The sequence below is a fragment of the Theropithecus gelada genome, chromosome 3 (genome assembly GCF_003255815.1).
Source record: "Theropithecus gelada isolate Dixy chromosome 3, Tgel_1.0, whole genome shotgun sequence".
Taxonomy (NCBI): Eukaryota; Metazoa; Chordata; class Mammalia; order Primates; family Cercopithecidae; genus Theropithecus; species Theropithecus gelada.
The window spans coordinates 131,243,868-131,265,235 of record NC_037670.1 but is presented as its reverse complement, the minus strand read 5'-3'; the positions used below and the strand labels follow the sequence as shown (position 1 = coordinate 131,265,235).

General features: G+C 39.9%; 1 protein-coding gene across 3 annotated transcripts in view; it reads right to left on the bottom strand.

Annotated features, from left to right (window-relative positions):
• The window catches only part of PIK3CG (phosphatidylinositol-4,5-bisphosphate 3-kinase catalytic subunit gamma), a 42,632-nt gene extending 21,930 nt beyond the window's left edge, over nt 1-20,702 (bottom strand). Inside the window, exons 1-9 of one of the 3 annotated variants that reach the window (XM_025379812.1) lie at nt 20,630-20,702; nt 16,435-18,441; nt 13,392-13,457; nt 13,056-13,281; nt 11,180-11,283; nt 6,379-6,525; nt 3,535-3,625; nt 2,581-2,711; nt 1,488-1,599 (exon numbers count right to left, since the gene is read on the bottom strand). In XM_025379812.1, the coding sequence (XP_025235597.1) occupies nt 1,488-1,599; nt 2,581-2,711; nt 3,535-3,625; nt 6,379-6,525; nt 11,180-11,283; nt 13,056-13,281; nt 13,392-13,457; nt 16,435-18,429 (2,872 nt within the window). In that variant the 5' untranslated portion in view covers nt 18,430-18,441; nt 20,630-20,702. Of the gene's footprint in view, nt 1-1,487; nt 1,600-2,580; nt 2,712-3,534; nt 3,626-6,378; nt 6,526-11,179; nt 11,284-13,055; nt 13,282-13,391; nt 13,458-16,434; nt 18,442-20,197; nt 20,532-20,553 lie in introns of those variants that run through there. The other 2 variants (XM_025379813.1, XM_025379815.1) reach the window with 2 other exon arrangements.
• Between the last annotated feature and the right edge of the window lie 666 nt (nt 20,703-21,368).

The window sequence follows — 21,368 nt, the reverse complement described above, 5'->3', positions numbered from 1 at the left end:
ACTCTGCTTGGGGGCAGGGATATTCACCTTTTCCTTTTGAGTAGCCATCTGTGGCCATACCATCCTGAATGTATCTAAGCGTGTCCGATCTCGGAAACTTGGGCAGCATGAGAGAAGCAAATCATTTTGAGTCTCCTTTGGGTCAATTTCTACCTCTACTACTATCACCACCACAATCATCATCATCTTATTTGTTTAGTCCTTTATCATTTCTATTGCCATAAATACATTATCTCTTTTAATTCTCATAGGAAGTAAGCAATCTATCCCCATCTGATGCTTTTTCCAGACTCTACTCTTAAAATGGCTCAAATTCATAGAGAAAAATCTCATGCTTTGGTGGCCACTACTGACTGTTGTCAGAGTGGACAGTGAACCACTAAAGTGGAGTGGGTTAGGGAGATTTAAGGATATCTATGAGTTCTTTCTGTTGCTTCTCTGCAACATCTGTCACTGGTGATCACTCCCACCTTCGCCAGCTTCTGGGATATGACCCTCTCCTAGTTTCCCAGCTGTCGCTCTAACTTTGCCTTCTTAAGACTCATTTCCTGGCTCCACCTCCTTCACTCACACCTCAGTCCTCAAGTGAGGTGGTCTCTTTAGAGCAGGGGTCCCCAGCCCCTGGGCCATGGACCGGTCCATGCCTGTTAGGAACTGGGCCACACAGCAGGAGGTGAGCGATGGGCAAGTGAGCAACTTCATCTATATTTACAGCTGCTCCCCAACACTTGAATTAGTGCCTGAGCTCCACCTCCTGTCAGATGAGTGGTGGCATTAGATTCTCACAGGAATGCAAACTCTATTGTGAGCTGTGCATGAGAGAGATCTAGATTGCGTGCCCCTTATGAGAATCTAATGCCTGATGATCTCAGGTGGAGCTGAGGTGGTGATGCTAGCACTGGGGAGTGGCTGTAAATACAGATTAACATTAGCAGAGAGGTTTCACTGCACAGAGACCATAATAAATCAATTCCTTGCAGACTCATATCAAAACCCTCTCAGTGAGTGGCAAGTGACAATTGAGCTGCATCTGGTGGCAGGCTTTACAGTGGCAAGCAAGTTGAAAAAAAAAGTGTGCAATGATCCCGAAACCATCCTTGTTCCCCCACCCCTGTCTGTGGAAAAGTTGTCTTCCAAGAAACCGATCCCTGGTGCCAAAGGGGTTGGGGGCCACCACTCTAGAGTAACCGAAGCACCAATGTCTCTAAACAATGACTTCTAAATATGTGATTCAGTCTTAAACTCCATTTAAAGACTACTCTGTTTGAAAGGAGGGGAACATGGGGAGTTAGTGTTTAATGGGTACAGAGTTTCAGCTGGGGAAGATGGAAAAATTCTGGGGATGAATGGTGATGATGGTTGTACAACAAGGTGAACATATGTAATGCCACTGAACTGAACACTTAACAGTTAAATTACAGTTAAAATAGTAAATGTTATATATATTTTACCACAATAAAAGTTTATTCTGCACTAAATAAACTCACCTGTCTCTGTGATCATAATATTGTCATTGTGTCTGTCGCCTATTCCAAGAACAAAGGTTGCCACACAGTAGCCTGCACAGGAATAAACAAATCTCTCCACTGCTGCCTGAAACTAATTAAAATGCATTTGAATATTAGTTGTCTTCTAACTATAAAAAGCAACATGAATCTACAAATGACTTCTAAAAAGAGACTATTCTGGAAACCATTTTCAGAGAGCAAGTTAGTTGTGCCAGATTTCATTAGCATTATATCTATGAATTGCCATCTTTCTCATTGCCCTGCTTATATTTTAGGTGAAGATTCAGTGAAGCACAATGGCATGAGGAAGAAACAAGAGTCAAAGGGCAACAGTAATTTAATCAAAGGGTTCACTTCCTCTCCATGCATCACTTGCCAACAACTATACAGAACCCATGGTAATTTCTCCTTCATTTGTGAACAGGTTTTGCTTGTGACCACTAAGAGTATGCTTGGGTTCACAGATCTACATGTATAACAGATTAATAAGTGCTACTCATTATATTTCCTCCCCAAAAGACTGCTAACCATGCAAATGAGAAGTGCTAATCCTGTGCAGCAGAACTTTAAACGACAGCCAAACAGCCTAACCACACAGCTTGTGAAGGATGGAGCATATGCACTTCCAAGGAATGGTGGAACTGACATTTTCAGCATCCATGATTTACCATTTAGATTAGAGTTCAGCAGAAAATTATAAATTACTTTGTTGTGTATGTTGTATTTCCCAGGTACATAAGAATTTATACATGGTAACTAAATATTTTGGCTGAACAACAAAAATAGCCATAAAAAGTGCTAACAGATTATTTCACAGAACCAAATTTTAAGCAAAGCATGCCTGATAATCAAAAGAGAAGCAAATGCTCATGGAGTCCTGAACTGAGTGCCTCTGTTTCACACAGATGTGCTGTCACCATGGGAGAGTACTTCATTATTTCACAAGTAAAAAATTTCACTGATATGTCAGGAGGCAAGACACTGACAGATTCTTTGAAAACGTGAAGCCACTATTGCTATATAAATGACAACTTGTAAGGAGCCGTTAGACTGGGAAAAAGCATGAGCTCACCTTTTCTTCAGTAGGAGATTTTTCTTTGAGCCAGTGATTCAGGACTTCATCTTTAAATGCTCCCGTGTTGCCCACGGTGCTTTGCTGAATTTTGGCAATTGTTGTGGCGTCTTTCACAATCTCGATCATTCCTATAGAAGGATGCACAGAGTCTGATGGAGACTGGGGGCCAGTGCCTGGCCCAGAGGACGAAAAGCTATGTCTTTGTTGAGTGAAGGGCAGGTTTTTTTTTTTTTTTTTTTTTTTTTTTGACCAGAGAGCTATTTTCCAGGTCTATGCTATTGGTTTTCTTATGAGGAATAGAAAGGAAAGAAGGAGGACATGGAAGTTGTGTGGGATATGCTTTCAATATCCCAGAATGACAAGAGGAAAGGGCTGGTTTTGAATAGTAATAAATAAAAGCATTTATATGCTGAGCATATTCTTCCTCAGATGGCAATCTGTGCCTTTTCCTTTTTTAAATTACAGGGTTCAATGTAAATGATTTTGTAGAGTTCTCAGATCAGAAACTTGAATAAACATATGTTTCATTGAAACTAATGGTGAATGTCTATAAAAATACCTGATAGTAGAGTGTGTAATAGCTTTGATAATGTGAATTCTGGAATACTAAAATAAGTGACAGATCTTTCCATCTATTTTTAAATGTTATTTGTGAGAGAAAAGTTTAATATGTAATGAAATGAGTTAAAGTTTAGAGGTGGAGAAGGAAAGAGGAGGGAACAAGTTCTTACTAAAATCATTTCCATGTATAGTCACAAGGATTTGAATCATGCATTCATGTATTTTCAATATATCCACATTAAGTTGATAGTCACATTCACCAGCATGGAAATATTTTCTTCCTTTTCATTAAGATTATGATTTTTCAGTTATTAAATGTCTATACTGAAGGAATTATAATCCTTTCAAATGAGCTGAGTGGTCTATTCATCTCCTGAGGTAACTACATACCTATTTTGTCACCAGTTGAAATGCAACCATATGGCAGGAGGCACAGATCCAAAGATTCAGTCTCCCAAATGGACTCCATGATTCGTAGAATCTGGGCATCAAAAGACAAAAATGTTTATATTATATATATATATATATAAACTTAATATATTTTTCTCCTCCCTTGAAAATAGCAATCATATCTTGTAACACAAAATATAAAAGTGAATGTAAAACATGTAAGTAACAACTGTATGTTTATTGGTCAATCTGGCACACTAAAGTTTCTCTTCTTTGTGAGCTTGTTAATTTTGGTTTCCGAAATGTACCTTGGGGAAGAGGATAAATACATTTCTTGTTTTGTTTTGATTTTGAAGACGGAATCTTGCTCTGTTGTCCAGGCTGGAGTGCAGTGGTGTGATTTTGGCTCACTGCAACCTCCACCTCCCAGGTTCAAGTGATTCTCCTGCCTCAGCCTCCTGAGTAGCTGGGATTACAGGGACACACCATGATGCCCGGCTAATTTTTTTTTGTATTTGTAGTAGAGATGGGGTTTCACCATGTTGGCCAAGCTGGTCTCAAACTCCTGACCTCAAGTGATCCGCCCACCTCGGCCTCCCAAAGTGCTGGGACTACAGGCGTGAGCCACCGTGCTCGGCCAATAAATTTCTTTTGGAGTAGGTTTTAGCTGTGGTTCATCACCTCTCTGCTCAAAATGTTCTGCTCTACTTGTGTCTATTTTACCACAAAACTCTAACATTTTTACATATATTTATCACTCTAAGGCAACAACCAAAGAGCAGTAACTACAATGATGATAATGATAGCGAATATATACTGAATGCTGCTTTATGTGATCCTTGCATTGCCCTATAATGTGGATAAGATTATTATTCCCATTCTACAGGAGAAGGAACAAAGCCTTAAAGAACTTAAATAACTTGCCCTTAGCTGCCAAATTATGCGCCCCAACAAATAAACCAAGTAGGCTGGGCATGATGGCTCACACTTAGAATCCCAGCAATTTTGGCGATTATCTGGCTCATGCCTAGAATCCCAGCAATTTTGGCCATTGTCATGGTGTCTTTCACAATCTTAACCATTCCTATAGAAGGATGAAGGGTCTAATGGAGATTGGTGGCTGATGCCTGGCCCAGAGAAGGAAAGGCTATGTTTTTGTTGAGTGAAGGGCCGAGAAGTTTTTTTTTTTGACCAGAGAGCTATTTTCTAGGTCCACACTGTTGGTTTTCTTATGAGGAAGAGAAAGAAAAGGAGAAGAACGTGAAAGTTGTGTGGGAGGCTGAGGTGGGAAGATTCATTGAGCCCAGGAGTTTGAGGCCAGCATGGGCAACATGGCAAGACCCCATCTCTACAAAAAATAAAATTTGCCAGGTATGGTGGAGAACACCTATAGTCCTAGCTACTTCAGAGACTAAGGCAGGAGGATTGCTTGAGCCTAGGAGTTTGAGGCTACAGTGGGCCGTGATCGTGCCACTGTACTCCAACCTGGGCAATAAAGCAAGATCTTACCTTAAAAAATTAAAAAAACAAAACCATGAAGTAACTAAAGGACAAAGGCAAACTTTCCCTTAAAATGAGAAGACCAACAGAGTAATTTTTGTGTTTTTAAAATGTCCATCTTCAAAGAATTCGAAATATTCTACAGATTTATTTGAAATTTAATAAACTTGCAAAAAGTTTGAAGGATTTCTCTTTTTCTTTACTAAAATACCTCCTGGGCAATACATAGACCATTCTTGAAATGAAAGCAAAGCAAAGGCAAAGCAAAGGTATTCCTGTTTCTATATTAGAAATAAGTAGGCTGGGCACGGTGGCTCACACCTGTAATCCCTGCACTTTGGGAGGCTGAGGCGGGTGGATCACGAGGTCAGGATATTGAGACCATCCTGGCTAACATGGTGAAACCCCGTCTGTACTAAAAATACAAAAATTAGCCAGGCATAATGGCGGGCGCCTGTAGTCCCAGCTACTCGGGAGGCTGAGGCAGGAGAATGGCGTGAACCCGGGAGGCGGAGCTTGCAGTGAGCCGAAATGGCGCCACTGCACTCCAGCCTTGGCGATAAAGCAAGACGACGTCTCAAAAAAAAAAAAAAAAAAAAAAAGAAATAAGTAAAAACAGAGACTTAGAACTGGAAACATGACCAGTTTTAAATAGGCTACCTTGAAATCAATGTGATTTGTCTACTTTAAATAAATCATATTAAGTATTAGAAATGATTACCCCTACAATACTGACCAACTGGAATCTGGAGAACATTACAGACTTGTGAAGCTAAAGTTTATCTAGAAATGTTAGAAAATATGAAAATAATTAGCACTGATACCTTGACCATTCACCTTCTGCCCTAATAGTACTTCACTCTCGTCACTTACCTGCAGGATTTCTGTGGTGACCTACTTGCTCATCTTCTCTCTCCTTCCCATCAAATCATTGCTTGATTTGTTTATGTGTATCAGAGGAGAGGTATCTAAGAGTGCCTAGAGATGTGCAGACATATCTATGGGCAGGAATGAAGTGAGTGCTGGGGATAAACATGGCTATTTTCTATGTTATCAAGCTTAGAATGGGGTGTATAAAAAAGACATTAGGTGAGGGAGGTATATCTGGCTACTTGGGAGTGCCAGATATGCATCTTGGACAGAACTATAATGCTCATTAGATTGCATATCTAATAGTCTGCAGCCATATTCCCCAAGTGAAAACTCTCTATTATGTACTATTTGATCACAATTCATCATATGAAAGAAGAGTGTGGGAACAGAGCCAGTAGGAGAAGGCATGTTTTTGATGTAATACAGAATTGTGTTTCCAGATAATTGAAAACAATCTTAAAATTAGCATACCTGTAAAATAAGCATGTCTTGGCGCAGATCATCACCATGTTTAAATATAATTCCAATTGTTTCATTTGATAGGGCTGTAGGATCGGCACATTTAAACTCAAGCCACAGTGGTTTTTTCTTGGAGGCCATTACTTTACATTTTTCAATCTGTAAGGAAGCAGTCACATGTTTACCACACACAATGAACAATGAACACACATGGTGGAGACACAAATTCTCTTGCAAAACATCACTATAAACAACAAGGACAAAGCCCTAGTTAGAAAATGATTTTCAATATTTGGGTAAAAATACAGAAGTTGTTTTCACCAAATCTGGAAACTCCATGTGAGAGTGAATTCACAACTCTTAAACCAGTGCCTCTCAAACTGCTCCAAAGAACTGCAAGAGTCTTTGGAGGTGCCTAAGAGGTATGGCAGATCTCACGCTCCCCATGCACACAGAGCTCTGGCACTCCGACATCCTCTTTAATGGACAGCAACCTGGCTGTTACATTTGTCCTCTAAGATTTATTTTGTAAAAAGAATTCTAATGCTTCCACAATGTCAAAAAAACTATTATTGCAGAATCAGATGCAATAGGCTACATCTAAGAAGATGAAATTTAACAGAAATAAATGGAAAATCTGGCATTTAGGTACAACATGCCCTCCCCCTAAACCTCATACATCTAAATAAATTCAAGGTAGGGGAAATGTGGCTTGGCAGTCACTCACTTAAACATAAAAAAAGTAGGTGTTTCAGGCAAAGGTGAGTTCACCACAGATCAAAATTGTTATGTAGTCGTTTAAAGAAGCAAACACAGGCTGGGCGCCGTGACTCACGCCTGTAATCCCAGCACTCTGGGAGGACGAGGTGGGTGGATCACGAGGTCAGGAGATCAAGACCATCCTAGCTAACACGGTGAAATCCTGTCTCTACTAAAAATACAAAAACAAAATTAGCCGGGCGTGGTGGTGGGCACCTGTAGTCCCAGCTATTTGGGAGGCTGAGGTGGGAGAATGGCATTGAACCTGGGAGGTGGGGCTTGCAGTGAGTGGAGATCACGCCACTACACTCCAGCCTGGGCAACAGAGTGAGACTCCATCTCCAAAAAAAAAAAAAAAAAAAGAGAAGCACACACAATTTGAAGCTGTATTAATATGTCATAATTCCTTCTAATCTCTAAATAATGGACAGTGGATAGTGTGTGCTTCTGCTATAAGGCCAGTTTGCTGGTAATTGTATATAAAATTAAACATTCAGGGGAAGAACTTCCTCATCTTTTCACGTGGCTTCACTGCTACGGGAGTTGCCATCCTGCCATAAACAACTAGAAAACTATGAAAAATATATAAAACTCTTTCCAGACATTGAACAAGCAGTGGAGGTCCCTGACCCCCGAGAAAAGGAAGACAAATGAAGTGAGCCCTGTAATTGCCCCAGATTACTGCCTGGGGGCTGTTTCTAGGCTACAGCACAGAGGAAAGAAATCCAGACTGAGCCCAGAGTCCAGCAGTCTAAATTACTGTAACTGAAGTCTCGGAGAGGAGAAAAAAGAGGCAACAGAAAAAACTGGTTGAAAAATTTCCAAATTTGATAAGACTATAAACTCACAAATTCAAGGAGCTCCATAAACTCCAGTAGGCTAAACACAAAGGAAACCCAGACCAGGGTACATCATAATCAAATTGCTGAAAACCAGAAATAAAAGAGAATCTTAAAAACAGCCTGGGGGAAAAAAAAAGACATATTATGCAGACAGAATCAAAGATAAGACTCATCATCAGAAAATATGCAAGCCAGAAAAAAATGCTACTGCAAGAAAAAAACCAGTTAATCTAGAATTCCATATTCAGGGAAAATATTTTTCAAAAATGAAAGCAGAATAAAAAGTGTTTCAGATAAACAAAAGCTGAAAGAATTTATTGTCAGCAAACTTGCAGTAAAAAAGATGTTAGAAGCTCAAGGAAATCTGGACCTATATAAGGCAATAAAGAGTAACAAAAATGGTAAATATGTAGGTAAATAGTTAAAAATTATTTCATCTATTAAATCTGTGAAGTCTATTTTTTAACTGTTTACAGCAAAAATAGTAACGTATTGTGCCATTTATAACATATGTAGAAGTTAAAATCATAATAAAAATAATGCAAAGGATGTGCGGGTTAATGGAAGTATACTGTTGCCTGTATAAGCACACGTATATGAAGTGCTTTGTTGTTTAAACAGAATCAAGAGTGTGTGGTATTGATGCAAGGACAGACATTTAGATCAGTGGAAGAACAGAGAATCTAGGTGTAGACCCACACATATATGGTCAGTCGATACTTGACAAAGGTGCCAAGGTAATTCTCCAGGAAAAACAAAACAAAACAAAACAGTCTTTTCAACACATGGTGCTGAAAAATCTGGATATTCATGTTAAAAAGTGAACTCTGACCTTCACCTCACACTGTACACAAAAATTAACTCAAATTGGATTGCAGACTTCAATGTAAGAATTAAAACCATAACCCTTCTAAGAAAAAATATCTGCCACATTGAGTTAAACCAGAATTTCTTAACCTTGGCACTGTTGCCATTTTGGGGTGGATAGTGTTTGTTCTGGGGGACTATCCTGTACATTGCAGGGTATTCAGCAGCATCCCTGGCCTCTACCCACTAGATGCCAGTAGCATTCTCCCAGTTATAACTAACCATCAAGAATGTCTTCAGACATTGCCAAATGTGGCCTTGGCAGACAAAGGGATTACCCCAAGCTGAGGCACTGGATTAGATAGTTTTCATTTTTTTTGAAACAGGGTCTCACTCTGTAGCCCAGGTTGGAATGTAGTGGCACAAACACAGCTCACTGCAGTATCAAACTCCTGAGCTCAAGTGATCCTCCCACCACAGCCTTCCAAGTAGCGGGGACTATGGCACATGCCACCATGCCTGGCTATTTTTTAAATTTTTTATAGAGATGGAGTCTTGCCATGTTGCCCAGTCTGGTCTCGTACTCCTTGCCTCAAGGGATCCTCCCGCCTTGGCCTCCCAAAATGCTGGAATTACAGGTGTGAGACACTGTGCTAGGCCTACACAGATTTCTTAGATAAGACACTGAAAGCACAAACCATTTAAGAAAAAGTTGCAAATTTGACTTAATCAAAATTTAAAGCTTCTGTTCTTTGAAAGACACTTCTAAGAAAATAAAAAGGCAAGTCACAGACTAACAGAAAATATCTGTAAAATGTATATCTGATACAGAATTTGTATCCAGTTTATATGAGTAACTCTCATAAATAAAAATAAGGGCCAGGCGCAGTGGCTCACTCCTGTAATCCCAGCACTTTGGGAGGCCGAGGTGGGTGGATCACAAGGTCAGGAGATTGAGACCATCCTGGCTAACACAGTGAAACCCCATCTTTACTAAAAATACAAAAAAAAAAAAAAATTAGCTGGGCATGGTGTTGGGCGCCTGTAGTCCCAGCTACTCGGGAGGCTGAGGCAGGAGAATGGCATGAACCTGGGAGATGGAGCTTGCAGTGAGCTGAGATCATGCCACTGCACTCCAACCTGGGCAACAGAGTGAGACTCTGTCTCAAAAAAAAAAAAAAAAAAAAAAAAAAGGGCAACCCAACTAAAAAAACTGGTGAAATATTTGAATGGAAAATTTTCAGAAGGTACTCTAATGGAAAATGAGCACATAGAAAGACACTCAACCTCATTATGGAAATGCAAATAAAAAAATAGTGAGATATCACTTCATACTCATTTGAATGACTAAGATTAAAAAGACTGATAATAACAAGTGCTTGCTAGGATGTGGAACAACTAGAACTCATTGTATACATTGCTGGAATTTAAATGGTACAACCACTTTGGAAAAATGGGTATCTTGTAAAATTGCACACACACACCATCTGACCCAACTACCCCACTGTTAAACATTTATTCAAAAAATGAATGGAAAATAAACTGTGGTATATCCATACAAGGGACTACTACTCACTCATAAAAAGAAACAAATTACTGATACATACAATAACATGAATGAATCTTAAAAGCGTTATGGAAAATAAAATAATTCAGATATAAAACTATGTACTGTATGATTCCTCTTAATAAAAGTCTAGAAAAGGCATTTTATGATAGAAAGTAGATCTGCTGCATTTGCAGAGAGAATGGGAGGAGAAAAAGGATTAACTGCAATGGAACATGACAGAACTTTTTCTCTAACATGTCTATGGAAATGTTCTAGATCTTGATTGTGGTGGTGGTTATATAATTGTATACATTTCTCAAAACTCACTGAATTCTATGTTTTTTTTTTTTGAGATGGAGTCTTGCTCTGTCACCCAGGCTAGAGTGCAGTGGTGCGATCTCGGCGCACTGCAACCTCTGCCTCCTGGGCCCCAGTTCAAGCAATTCTCCTGCCTCAGCCTCCCGAGTAGCTGGGATTACAAGAATGTGCCACCATGCCCAGCTAACTTTGTTTTGTATTTTTTAGTAGAGACAGGGTTTCACCATGTTGGCCATCCTGGTCTTGAACTCCTGACCTTGAACTGTGCCTGTTCCCTGAATTCTACATTTTAAATGGACAATTTTTATTGTATACAAAGAGTATCTCAAGCTGATTTAAAAAATATGGAAGGGAAATTATCTGGTGTTGAGGCTTTCATAACCAGTGATTAGACAAGGGCTTATGAGAAACCCATCCAGAGACTCTCCAGCTTCCCTGTCTATGCATAAACATTAGGTTTTAAGTACTGGGCCCCAGCAAGCATGTTAGACATCTTCAAGACATAAAGACCACGTGGAGACATCCAAGTGATACCTACTGCCAGCGCTCCTGCTTTCAGTCCAGGATCATATGGAACTCTAAAGCTTTTGGGGAGTTGAGAATTCTGCAGGTTTTCAAGTTTTTGTTTAAGTTGTGAAATAACTGTAATTGTCAAAAGTACACAAGAGTTATGTGAGTTCAAGAAATCATCAATATTATCTATTACATTTCCTGAGAACACACTTATTCATAGCATTCTATATATTTGTTCTGGTGTAGAGCAGGAGAAAACTGGGTGGGCCCTGCCTTTGAGGAACTAACCATATGAGGTGGTAAGATACATTGGGCTTACTGTGAGCAACATAACCATGTGCACATACTACAACAGGGGACAGAAATATGTGAATATATGTGGGATAACACATAGACACCAACACAATCCAAGTAGAGAAGGATGCTCTGAGGGTAATGCTAAGGAATTAATACTGTAGTTTTCTTTCCAGCATGTTAAACTTTAAACTACCATCTGATTTGAGGAACAGACATTTGAGGAAAATAATAAATGGAATTTGGTTAGGGTTCTGTAATTTCTTTTCAGAAGAGGAAGTTAGGTTCTGTAGAGAAGATGGATGTGACAGCCTCAAAATTCTAAAAGCAAAATATGTGAATTAAAAATTACTGGATAACTGACAGAATGAGGGTCAGTACAAATGTTTTCCTTTCTTAAGATACAAATGAAATATTATTATTACCATTATCATTTTTAGGAGGAAGCATTGTAAGAATCAAAGGGAGAAAGACATTTTAAATTTTCAGGAGTTTAAAATACTGGTTGAGTACATGAAGGCTCTATGTAATAAGCCACAGTGCTAGGTCTAGGTATGTAAAAATGAAAACGAGATATTCTCTAGATTCAAGGTTCATACAGTTTACCAGACCAGGAAGATATGTTAAAGACTTTAATTTAATGTAATATCAATCAAAATCTACAGAATTACAGAGAAGGAGTGATTAATTTTCCTAGGGCAGAAGCAGGTTTTCTTAGGGTAGGGATAAGATATTGGAAACAGCTTGAGAGAGAAGGTGGGGTGTGTGTGTGTGTGTGTGTGTGTGTGTGTGTTTATTACCTTTACACACACATACACAAACAGACACAGATACAGTCATCTCTTGGTCTCTGTAAGGATTGGTTCCAGGACCTCCTGCAGATATCATAATCCATGAATGCTCAAGTCTCTGATATAAAATGGTGTAGTATTTGCATATAACCTATGCACTTCCTCCCATATACTGTAAATCATCTCTAGATACCTATAATATCTGATAAAATGTAAATGCTAAGTAAATAGTTGTTATACTGTACTGTTTAGGGAATAATGACAAGAATAAAAGTCTGTACGTGTTCAATGCAGATGCAATTTTTTTCCAAATGTTTTCTATCCGTGCTTGGCTGAATTTACAGATGTTGGGCCACAGATAGGGAAGAATGAATGTATCTCTATATATTACTCTGAGATATATAGACGAAGAAATGCCAAAAAATTAAAATAGCCTCTCAAAAATTCATCATTTTATAAGACTGAAAACTTGAAAACTATATGTGCATATTCAGAGATGTGAAGAAAAAGGTAAAGATTTGGAAATATCTAATCTTTGTGTATGCAACTGTTCTTAAAAAATACATCTTACATCTGCATAATGCTAGTTAATTTTTCAGAGTTAAGAATATGTAAATATATAGTTAAAAATTATGAACTTGTAAAAGGAGAACTTTAAATTTGTTTACTCCATGCAGACAGAAGACTCAAAAATGTGTTCTTGGTGCCTTCAGGAGGATGCAACTTGGATTCCAGGAAGAAAAATAATTATAGGAACAATGGCATTTGGAGACGAAGGCATTTGGAAAGAGAACCAAGAAAATATAGCCACCATACCTTGGGAACTGACATCATACTTTTCAGCAGAGAGCGATTTAATATCAAGGGTGACTTTTTGTAACATCTCGATTACTTGGACTTGTTGGGTAAAGTCGTGCAGCATGGCTGTGCCACAGCCCCTCAAATAGGCTTCCAGAATCACGGCGAACCTCTGCTGATAGTGTCTGGACTGGGCTATCTCACTTCTCAAGAACCAAAACAAAAAGTGACCAATTCTTTTGTTCTGAGGGCAGGTACAAGAAAGTTGAAATTATTATGACTAATGCTTTAGGTCTACCAGTCAATTCTTGGCAACTTAAAATGTCATGCTATTATCAAAATGGAAGTACTTACTCTTAAACCACGCTTCAGCAGAAATCTGGCAAGGGCGCTATCATGGTATGGTTCAAATTTCACAGCCTAAAGGAAGAACACATTGGCATTTGTAGGACTATACTCTACATTGTTGAATCAGGGAAAAGGAAATGGAGAACTGGTGCTCTGCTTTAGTGGGACTTCATGGCTAGAAAGATGAAAATCTTAATAGTAACTTAAGTTTAATTCTGTCTTTTAGAGGACACTTAGGACCAGACTGAACCACTTGACTTAAGATCATAGAGCAACCGATGACATAACTGGGATTAGAGGCTGAAACTCTTGACTCACGGTCATGTGCTATTGATAAATTCAAAGGTGAAGAGGTGAGGGAATTTGCTCTAATTAGGTCTTACTGGTTTTGTTGGAGGGGTAGAGGGGAAAGATGGAGACACTGTAACAAATCTATAAAGTGGAAGGTAAGAGAGAATGTGAGAAAGAAAATGGACAGTGGACATATAGTATAATACACATAAGGAGAAAAATATTTGTTAGATGAAAAGATCCTAAAAGCCCTATAGCCTCTCTTTTTGGCATCTTACTGGCAAGTCACTGAACTGTCTCACAGGTTCTTAACTACAAGTAAACAGTGGGTCTAGATCAATCCACATAGAGCAATCACTACCCCCTGCCACACTGTGGTGTGTACAGAGCTTTCTGTCCAAAAGTCCCTGATTTTATGTTTTCTTAGGTATAATTTGATCTTCATTTTTAGTGTTTAGTAATTTTCATATCACTTGGCTGATGTTAGAGACTATTGACTTAGTACAGCTCTATTACTGAAGAGGAAGAACTGATAAAATGTAAAAAACACAATTAAATTTTGTGAGTGCATGGGTATTTGTTTCATTGTTCTCTGTGCTTTTCTGTAAGTTTGAAATAGTTCGTAACTTTAAAAGCAGCAACACTAACATTGTTCAGATTATTATAAAAGCATATACAAAGTTAGAGGATAGATATCATATGTAAACATGAAGAGAGACTTAATATTAAATATCTCTGAGTATGCACTTTATGAATAGAAATGGAGTATCCTTTTTTCCTAAGGAACGGAAGAAATTCCCATTCTAGTTTGTATTTTAGAAACTGGAGGCTCCTTGGAAGGATTTACAATTCTTCCTCTGGTTTTCCAGTTTGGACATGATCAGTAGTGACTTCATCATGTTTCAATTATACAAGTTTTTACAAAAATGCTTTTCAAAGTTATGGTCAAATAGGTGCCACTGTAACTGCATCAAAGGCCTTAATTCTGAGAATGTGGTCTTTTAGCCACCAGTACTCATTTTCACAATGTTTTAAGTTTCTAACCCAGATGTGAGTCTTTCTGACCTTCTTCAGGTTTCACTTCTGTAAAGACAGTGCAGATCTCAACTAGGAGACCATTTTGATGAGGAATGAGTCATTTAGCCATAGCTGAAAATGTCTCAAGTAGTTTTACAAATGACTACTCTTCTTCAGATTTAAGACCACAAATTCAATGTTAATATTATGTATTGACCTCTTCCATTTAACACATTTCTAAAAAGAAGATTATTCATTTTCCAGCTCTTTAAAGTTCACTTGTGAACATGACAATGAAAAATAATTCATGTTAGCCTTAGGATTTGCAACAGAGCTCATTCAAGTTTGTTTCATGTTGTTTTTCTTATGGAGAGCTAGAAAACTGAAGACTATTTAATTATTCTAAAATTCTTTAGTGTTATACAAATATCTGATGTAGTGAAAAAACTACTGAATATATTTAACGGATGAAAACAAACCCAAATGTAATGTTTCAAGAATCTGACTAACAGGAAGGTGAAGATTGAGAGTTAAAGTTGAGGCTATCCAAAATGCTTATCAGAAAACTCCAGAACTTCCTATAAATACAGATAGTGATTAGACAGTTTAGTGTGTAATATTTAGCCTGGCTACTCCTAAAGATCTCAGGTCAAACATCACTTACTCAGAACTGTCCCTGGGTCCCTTAATCAAAATTAAGTGTACCTTGGACCCCTGGACTGTTTTCTCATAATACGGTATAGTTTTCCCGAAAGTATTTGTCACAATTTGGTATTAAACATCTGTTTGTGTGTCTACTCATTTAATGCCAGTCTTCTCAGTACATGTTGTTGAATTAATGAATGAATAGGTCTGTGCTCTAAAATAGCACTTCTATTCAAATTCCTTTACTTCCTTTCCCTTGTCAAGCAGTACAATATAAGTTGAGAACTGCTAAAGTGAGCAGGGGAACTGTTCCCCTTTCTTTCTTTAACTTCTTAGCTAAACCTTAGAAAAATCACTTGTCCTCTCAGGATCCCAAGAAACATCATGAGAAACGGAGTAGAAATACATACAGTCCTGTACCTATCTGCAGAGAGGAGCTTTCAAGATTCTACCCAGATATGAGATATTATTCTGTGAACTGTAATAGACTTAGACAGAGAGTAAGACCTTTTATCTCTAGTCCCAGAATCCTGACACCAGACTGACAAAGGATATGGTGGTGGATTTGTGAAGGGTTTCGGGTAGTGAAAAGAGCAGGATTTGGAGGCAGACCTCCTGGGTTTGAATTCTGGTCTGCCTCTTTCAAAGTATGTGATCTTGGGCACATTACTTAGCCTCTTTGTACCTCAGTTTCCTCATGGAAAAAGTGCAAATGTTAATTTGACCTCCATCATAGTTATTGAAAGAGTTAAATGAGATAATACACTGAAAGCATGTCAGTCACTTGGAGCCTTGGCACATTAAGTGGAATCTATCATTAAAATAATAAATGAGAACAAAGTATTCCCACAGGGCCAATTCTCCTAAAAACGTGAAGTACTAATGTCTGCAAAACGCTTGTCGGCAAACCCTCCAAGACAGTAAAAATGTACATGCAACAGTTTACTACTTTTTGAGGTGGCTTCATCAGATCTACTTTGGCCGATGATGAAGCTCTGAACAAAGGGCATTTGATGACAACTGAATGGGGTGCCTGTGCATATGCAAATAAATTCCTTTTGAGAAGGCTTCCATTGATAACACCAACATCCCCTACCTGTACCAACTGTAGAAGGTAATGCAGAACATCATCGTCCTCCAAGCTCTCCAGTTTCTGAACTGCAATGGCTCTTACATTTTCATCTGAGAAGTTGCAGTCCAGGAGCTGCATTGTTAACCCAACATCCAAAGCACTTTGATCCCAGACTTCCCTTCTGGCCAACAATTGGTATGTTTTGGCCACAATTTCTTGCTGTCCCCATTTCACTGAACTAAATAGCTTAGGATATGCTTTTGGGTGCTTAAGGCTTTCATATCTAAAGTGCCAGAGCAATTCTTTGTCCTCTGCTGTGAGAGGGTTAAGTGGATCAGTAGCTATGATCGCCTCCAATTGCTTGCGAAGCTGGTTGGGCATTTCTGCTCGAACCCGGTCCCCTTCCGGGTCAGGGGTGGGCTGATGCTTAGGCAGGGCTATCGGGTGGCAGTAATTGTCCAGAAGAATGGAGATGGACATTGAGTTCTCCTTGTCTGGGTTAGTTGCAGACGTGAGTTTGTCAGCACTGAAGCTTCCTTGGTCTTCTCCCTTCCCGGATATCTGCCACATGTGGAGAACGTATTCTCCACGGCGCAGAAGGAACCGGTGGTCTATCAGCAGCAGGTTCACATAATAGAGAAGCTGAACTTTGCCCTTGGACTCAGAACTGTGGGACTCTGCAGGGGCCTTGCTGGACACTGCTGGAGCTTTACCACAGTAGATCTGGAGGTTCAGTAGAGCTCCTTTGGGCAAGTCTTTGATTTTGATACTGAACTCAAGCCACACATTCCAGAGCACCTCCTCTGTGAAGGGTTTGGGGCTGGTTCTCCTTTGGCAAAGGACTTGCTGCCCATGCTGGATGTTTGCCTCTACAAAAACTGTGAGGTCGGTGTTCCGGGGCAGGACAGGGATATCAATGCCTCTGATCTTGACCCTGAACTTGCGGTCGCAGTCCCACAGGGACACGGTGAACACACTCTCGTGGTCCTTGCCGTGGATGGTCAGCTGCTCATGGTAGCCAGTGACTCCTGTGCAGTCATCCACCAGCGGCCACTCTTCCTTCCTTACCTCGTCTAGAGCTGGGTCTGGAGGCGTGTCCAGTACCAGGTGAATTTCTTCTCCGTTCTTGAGGCAGTGCCTCACCCACTGGAAGTTTTTGATGGGCGTTTCGCCCACCAGGTACTCATCCCGGCCACAGACGCGCAGCACAAAATCCTGTTCGCTTTGGCTTTCAGGAATATCCATCAGAGATTTCTTCTTGGCCATCTTGGTGAAGAAGCTCTGCAGGATGGTTCCAGGGGTGTCGTCGGGCGAGACCTTAATGGTCTGGCTGGTGGTGCTGCGGTGAATGACGATGAAGATGCAGTTGTTGGCAATCTTCTTCCACAGGTACTCCGGGAGGGGCTTGGACGTCACCCAGGGGTGCATGGCGTAGAGCCTCGGGTCGCGACTGGCCACCTCCGCCATGCGCGGCGTCACCAGGCCGCGGCGCGTGAACTCCAGCTCGTCGTCGTGCACGTTGCTGACGTCGGTGACATCATAGCCAATCAGCGCGGTGAGCTGCCGCTGGAAGGCCTGCGACTCCTCAGAGGGCGGGCGCCGCTGCACCAGGTGGATCTGGCCGGGGCTGCGGTGAGTGGCCTTCCAGTAGCGCAGGCAGTCCAGAGTCTGCACCACCTGGTACTTGTCGTAGATCTCATACCACTGCCCCTTCTTCTGGTAGAGCAGGAGGAAGTGGTCCGGCCCCAGTCGGTGGTAGAAGTCCGACGCCACGCTGGTCTCCAGCACTCGCAGCCACACCTGGGCCTTCATCTGCTCCACGTTGCCGTGGCCCGCCACGTGCAGCAGCGCCGTTTCGGGGCTCTTGCATTTGCGCTGGCTGGTGGGCAGCACGAACTCGATGGGGATGAGCTCCATGGAGGACAGGCAGGCCGCAACACTGCGCGGCTTCATCCTCCGGCGCCTGCGGCAGTTGTCCTCTCTCAGCACCACGGGCTGTTCATAGTTCTCCAGCTCCATGCCCTACGCGACCTGGGAGCAGAGGGAGACAGGGATTTGTCACAAGAAAGGCACTTTCCCTTTATATTTTCTGGTGAGATGAGGAAAGAGGAGGTGTAGGCGGCGTACATGTGTGCAGGCACCCAGAGGGACCAAGTATTTTAAACTGGAAGCACTACAGCCCTTCAGAGCATGGGCTTTGGAGTCGGGCCCATGAGGCCTGGTCCAGCCACTTACTTTCTGGGTGATTTGGGCTGTTTAATCTCTGATCCTGTTTCTCATCTCTCAGACAGGTTAGTAATGAATGTCCCAGAGGGAGAATTAAATAATACTTGTTCAATATAGGTGACGGGTATATGGGGGCTTATTGGTCGTTCTACTTCTGTATACTTTGAAAATTTTAAAGAGGTGGGTAAAACACTCAGCCAGCACAGTGCATGACACATTATAATGGCTGAGAATGGAAATTGTTCTTAAACATACTGAAACATAGATGACTAAAATAGTACAGTTAAGGATCAAGTCCTAGTTTACAAGGTGCAACATGAGATGCCAAAAAACCTCACTTTGAAAACAGGCCTTTAACTTACTTCCTCTTTGTTCAGTCTCACACTTCTTGGAACCCAGACACCTCACCCAACCTTGCTTCATGTTGTCTGTTTTCAAACTGCCTGGACCCACGATCTACACCCTAATAAATTTCCTGTCACTTGGTTTCATCTTTTTTTCTTTCTAATTAGGAAAGCAAGTCATTTCATTCGTAAAGCTAAAACATGTCGGAATTAGTAAAGTTACAGTCAAAACCATTTGCAGATACGTAAAATTTTGAATCTCTGAATTTGTCAGCATTGTGGCTGTCATTGCTATATTAGGTCAGTATCTTAGAAGAGTCACCCAAGCCTGTACTCTCCCAATAGGAACATGTAGGTAACTTTAACATTGTTTAATTAATTAATTTAAATTAATTTGATCTGTCTCTGCTTAATAGTGGAAGAGCCACAGGATGGAAGGCAGGATTTCTGGATTCCAGTGACCTTCTGTTTAGACCCCCAATCATCTAACTTCTTTTTTGCTCTAATATTTTCATTTTTATGACACAAGTTCACAAATTTATTCTCATTAACTTACTCTTTCCACAGAATTCAATAAGTACCTACCCTTCACAAAGCACTTAAGTATAAATGGAACATACTGCAATATGAAATCCTTCAAGTAATAATTGAAATTTGAAATGTATTAACACTGAAAGATTAATAGGTATTTGCTTTTAATATTTAGTATCACTACATTGTAATACATTATATTCTAAACAAGAATCAATCACTGAAAGAAAAAAAGTTTCAGAAAATATCATTTACTCTCTTAAATAACTAATGTTAGACTCAAAACTACATTATTTCTTTAAGAAATAGTGGAGCATTTGATGTGTACCAAAAAGGAGAGCTTGATAAAAAGATAAGAAAGACACATTTCATTTGATCCAAACTTATGTTCAAATCTTGGCTTAACTTTAAAGCCAATATTCCCTCTCTTAAAATATGAAGTTATACTTAGTAAGTGAAACCAACTGTCCCAAAGAACTGTCTCTTGTGGCTTAAAACATTCATTTTGGTCTTTTGCTACATTATAGAATAACTAACAAGAGAACTGTAAGATACATTGATGTTGACACTAACTTGAAATAAAACATGTCCAAATTTAGGCAGCATATAAATACACAGCAATAACTTCTGCCTCAGTGATACCGAACGATCTTATAAGATGCAGAGGAAAACAGGATAATACTCACTGGTTTCCTTCATGGCTGAGGCTATGACACTTTCCCCTTTTATGAGAAGATGTTGGAAACACAGTAAGTACAGTAATCTTGAAGTATGCACTTGTAGGAATATGAAGCCTGGCCACCGTGCCCTCCCTTTTCCTCCCAAAACAAAAAGAAAAATCTGATGCACCTGCAAAACTTTTGCCGGAACCTTGTGAATATCCACAATACAGGTTGGACTAGACAATGAAACACAGACATTCGGTGGTAGTATCATCTCGAGAACCGACAACAGTTCCAGATAAAAATAATCTAGCCGAGGAGGAAGTGCCACTATTCCGAGTCAGACCCAACAAAGAGCAAAAAATAGAAGGAAGCAATACCTGATAAAGCAGCGGAGGCGATGATGCTGAAGGATCATTTGTTTAATTTTTAAAAACAAAACAAATTCAGACCTACCCAGTGTGCCTCTAAATTCTTCCGCTTTTCTGGGGCTCCCTTCATATCCAGATGCAGAGGAAGTGTTGCAGTTACCAGGAAGGAAGTTTTAACCAAGTTGATTATACGTGTGATTGCTCATTTTAAAAGTGTCAGAAATGCATTTCCTGTTTTAGCATAGAGAGAGAGGGTAAGAGTATGAGACTAAGCAATGTTTACCATGGTTTTTCTTTCTTTTTTTTCTCTTTGAACTAATTTTTCAAAAATTGTGATACTGAGACAAAATGACATAAATCCAAACCAAAATTACCCATTATGAGACATAAACATATGAAATATCTTTGTAGCTAGTTCTAAGTAAAAGAAAAGGTTTAAGAGCCACAGTATTAAGTGTCCTATTAAGAAGACTTTTACCAGTCAAATTAAACTCATTTCCCTCCTGGGAATTCAAAAGAATCCTTGTTCGTACACACTAACTGAGGAGTGGGGAAAGAGAAACCTAGTCATCTTGAGGACTAAGTTATCCAGCTGAAAATTTTTAAAGGCACGGTCTCGAAGCTCACTTCCTTAGCTTGGTGAGAGCTTTGTCTTTTTTTTCAGAGCATTTGGGGCCTAAAATATCACTGGCTGAAGCTGAAAGCACTGCAGCATGTGCATGGTGTGTGTATATAAATGTGACATACTGCAGTAAGTAACCCTTCAAATAATGGTTGAAATGCTAAAAGTATTAAAATTGAAAGATGAATAAAAAGGTATTTTG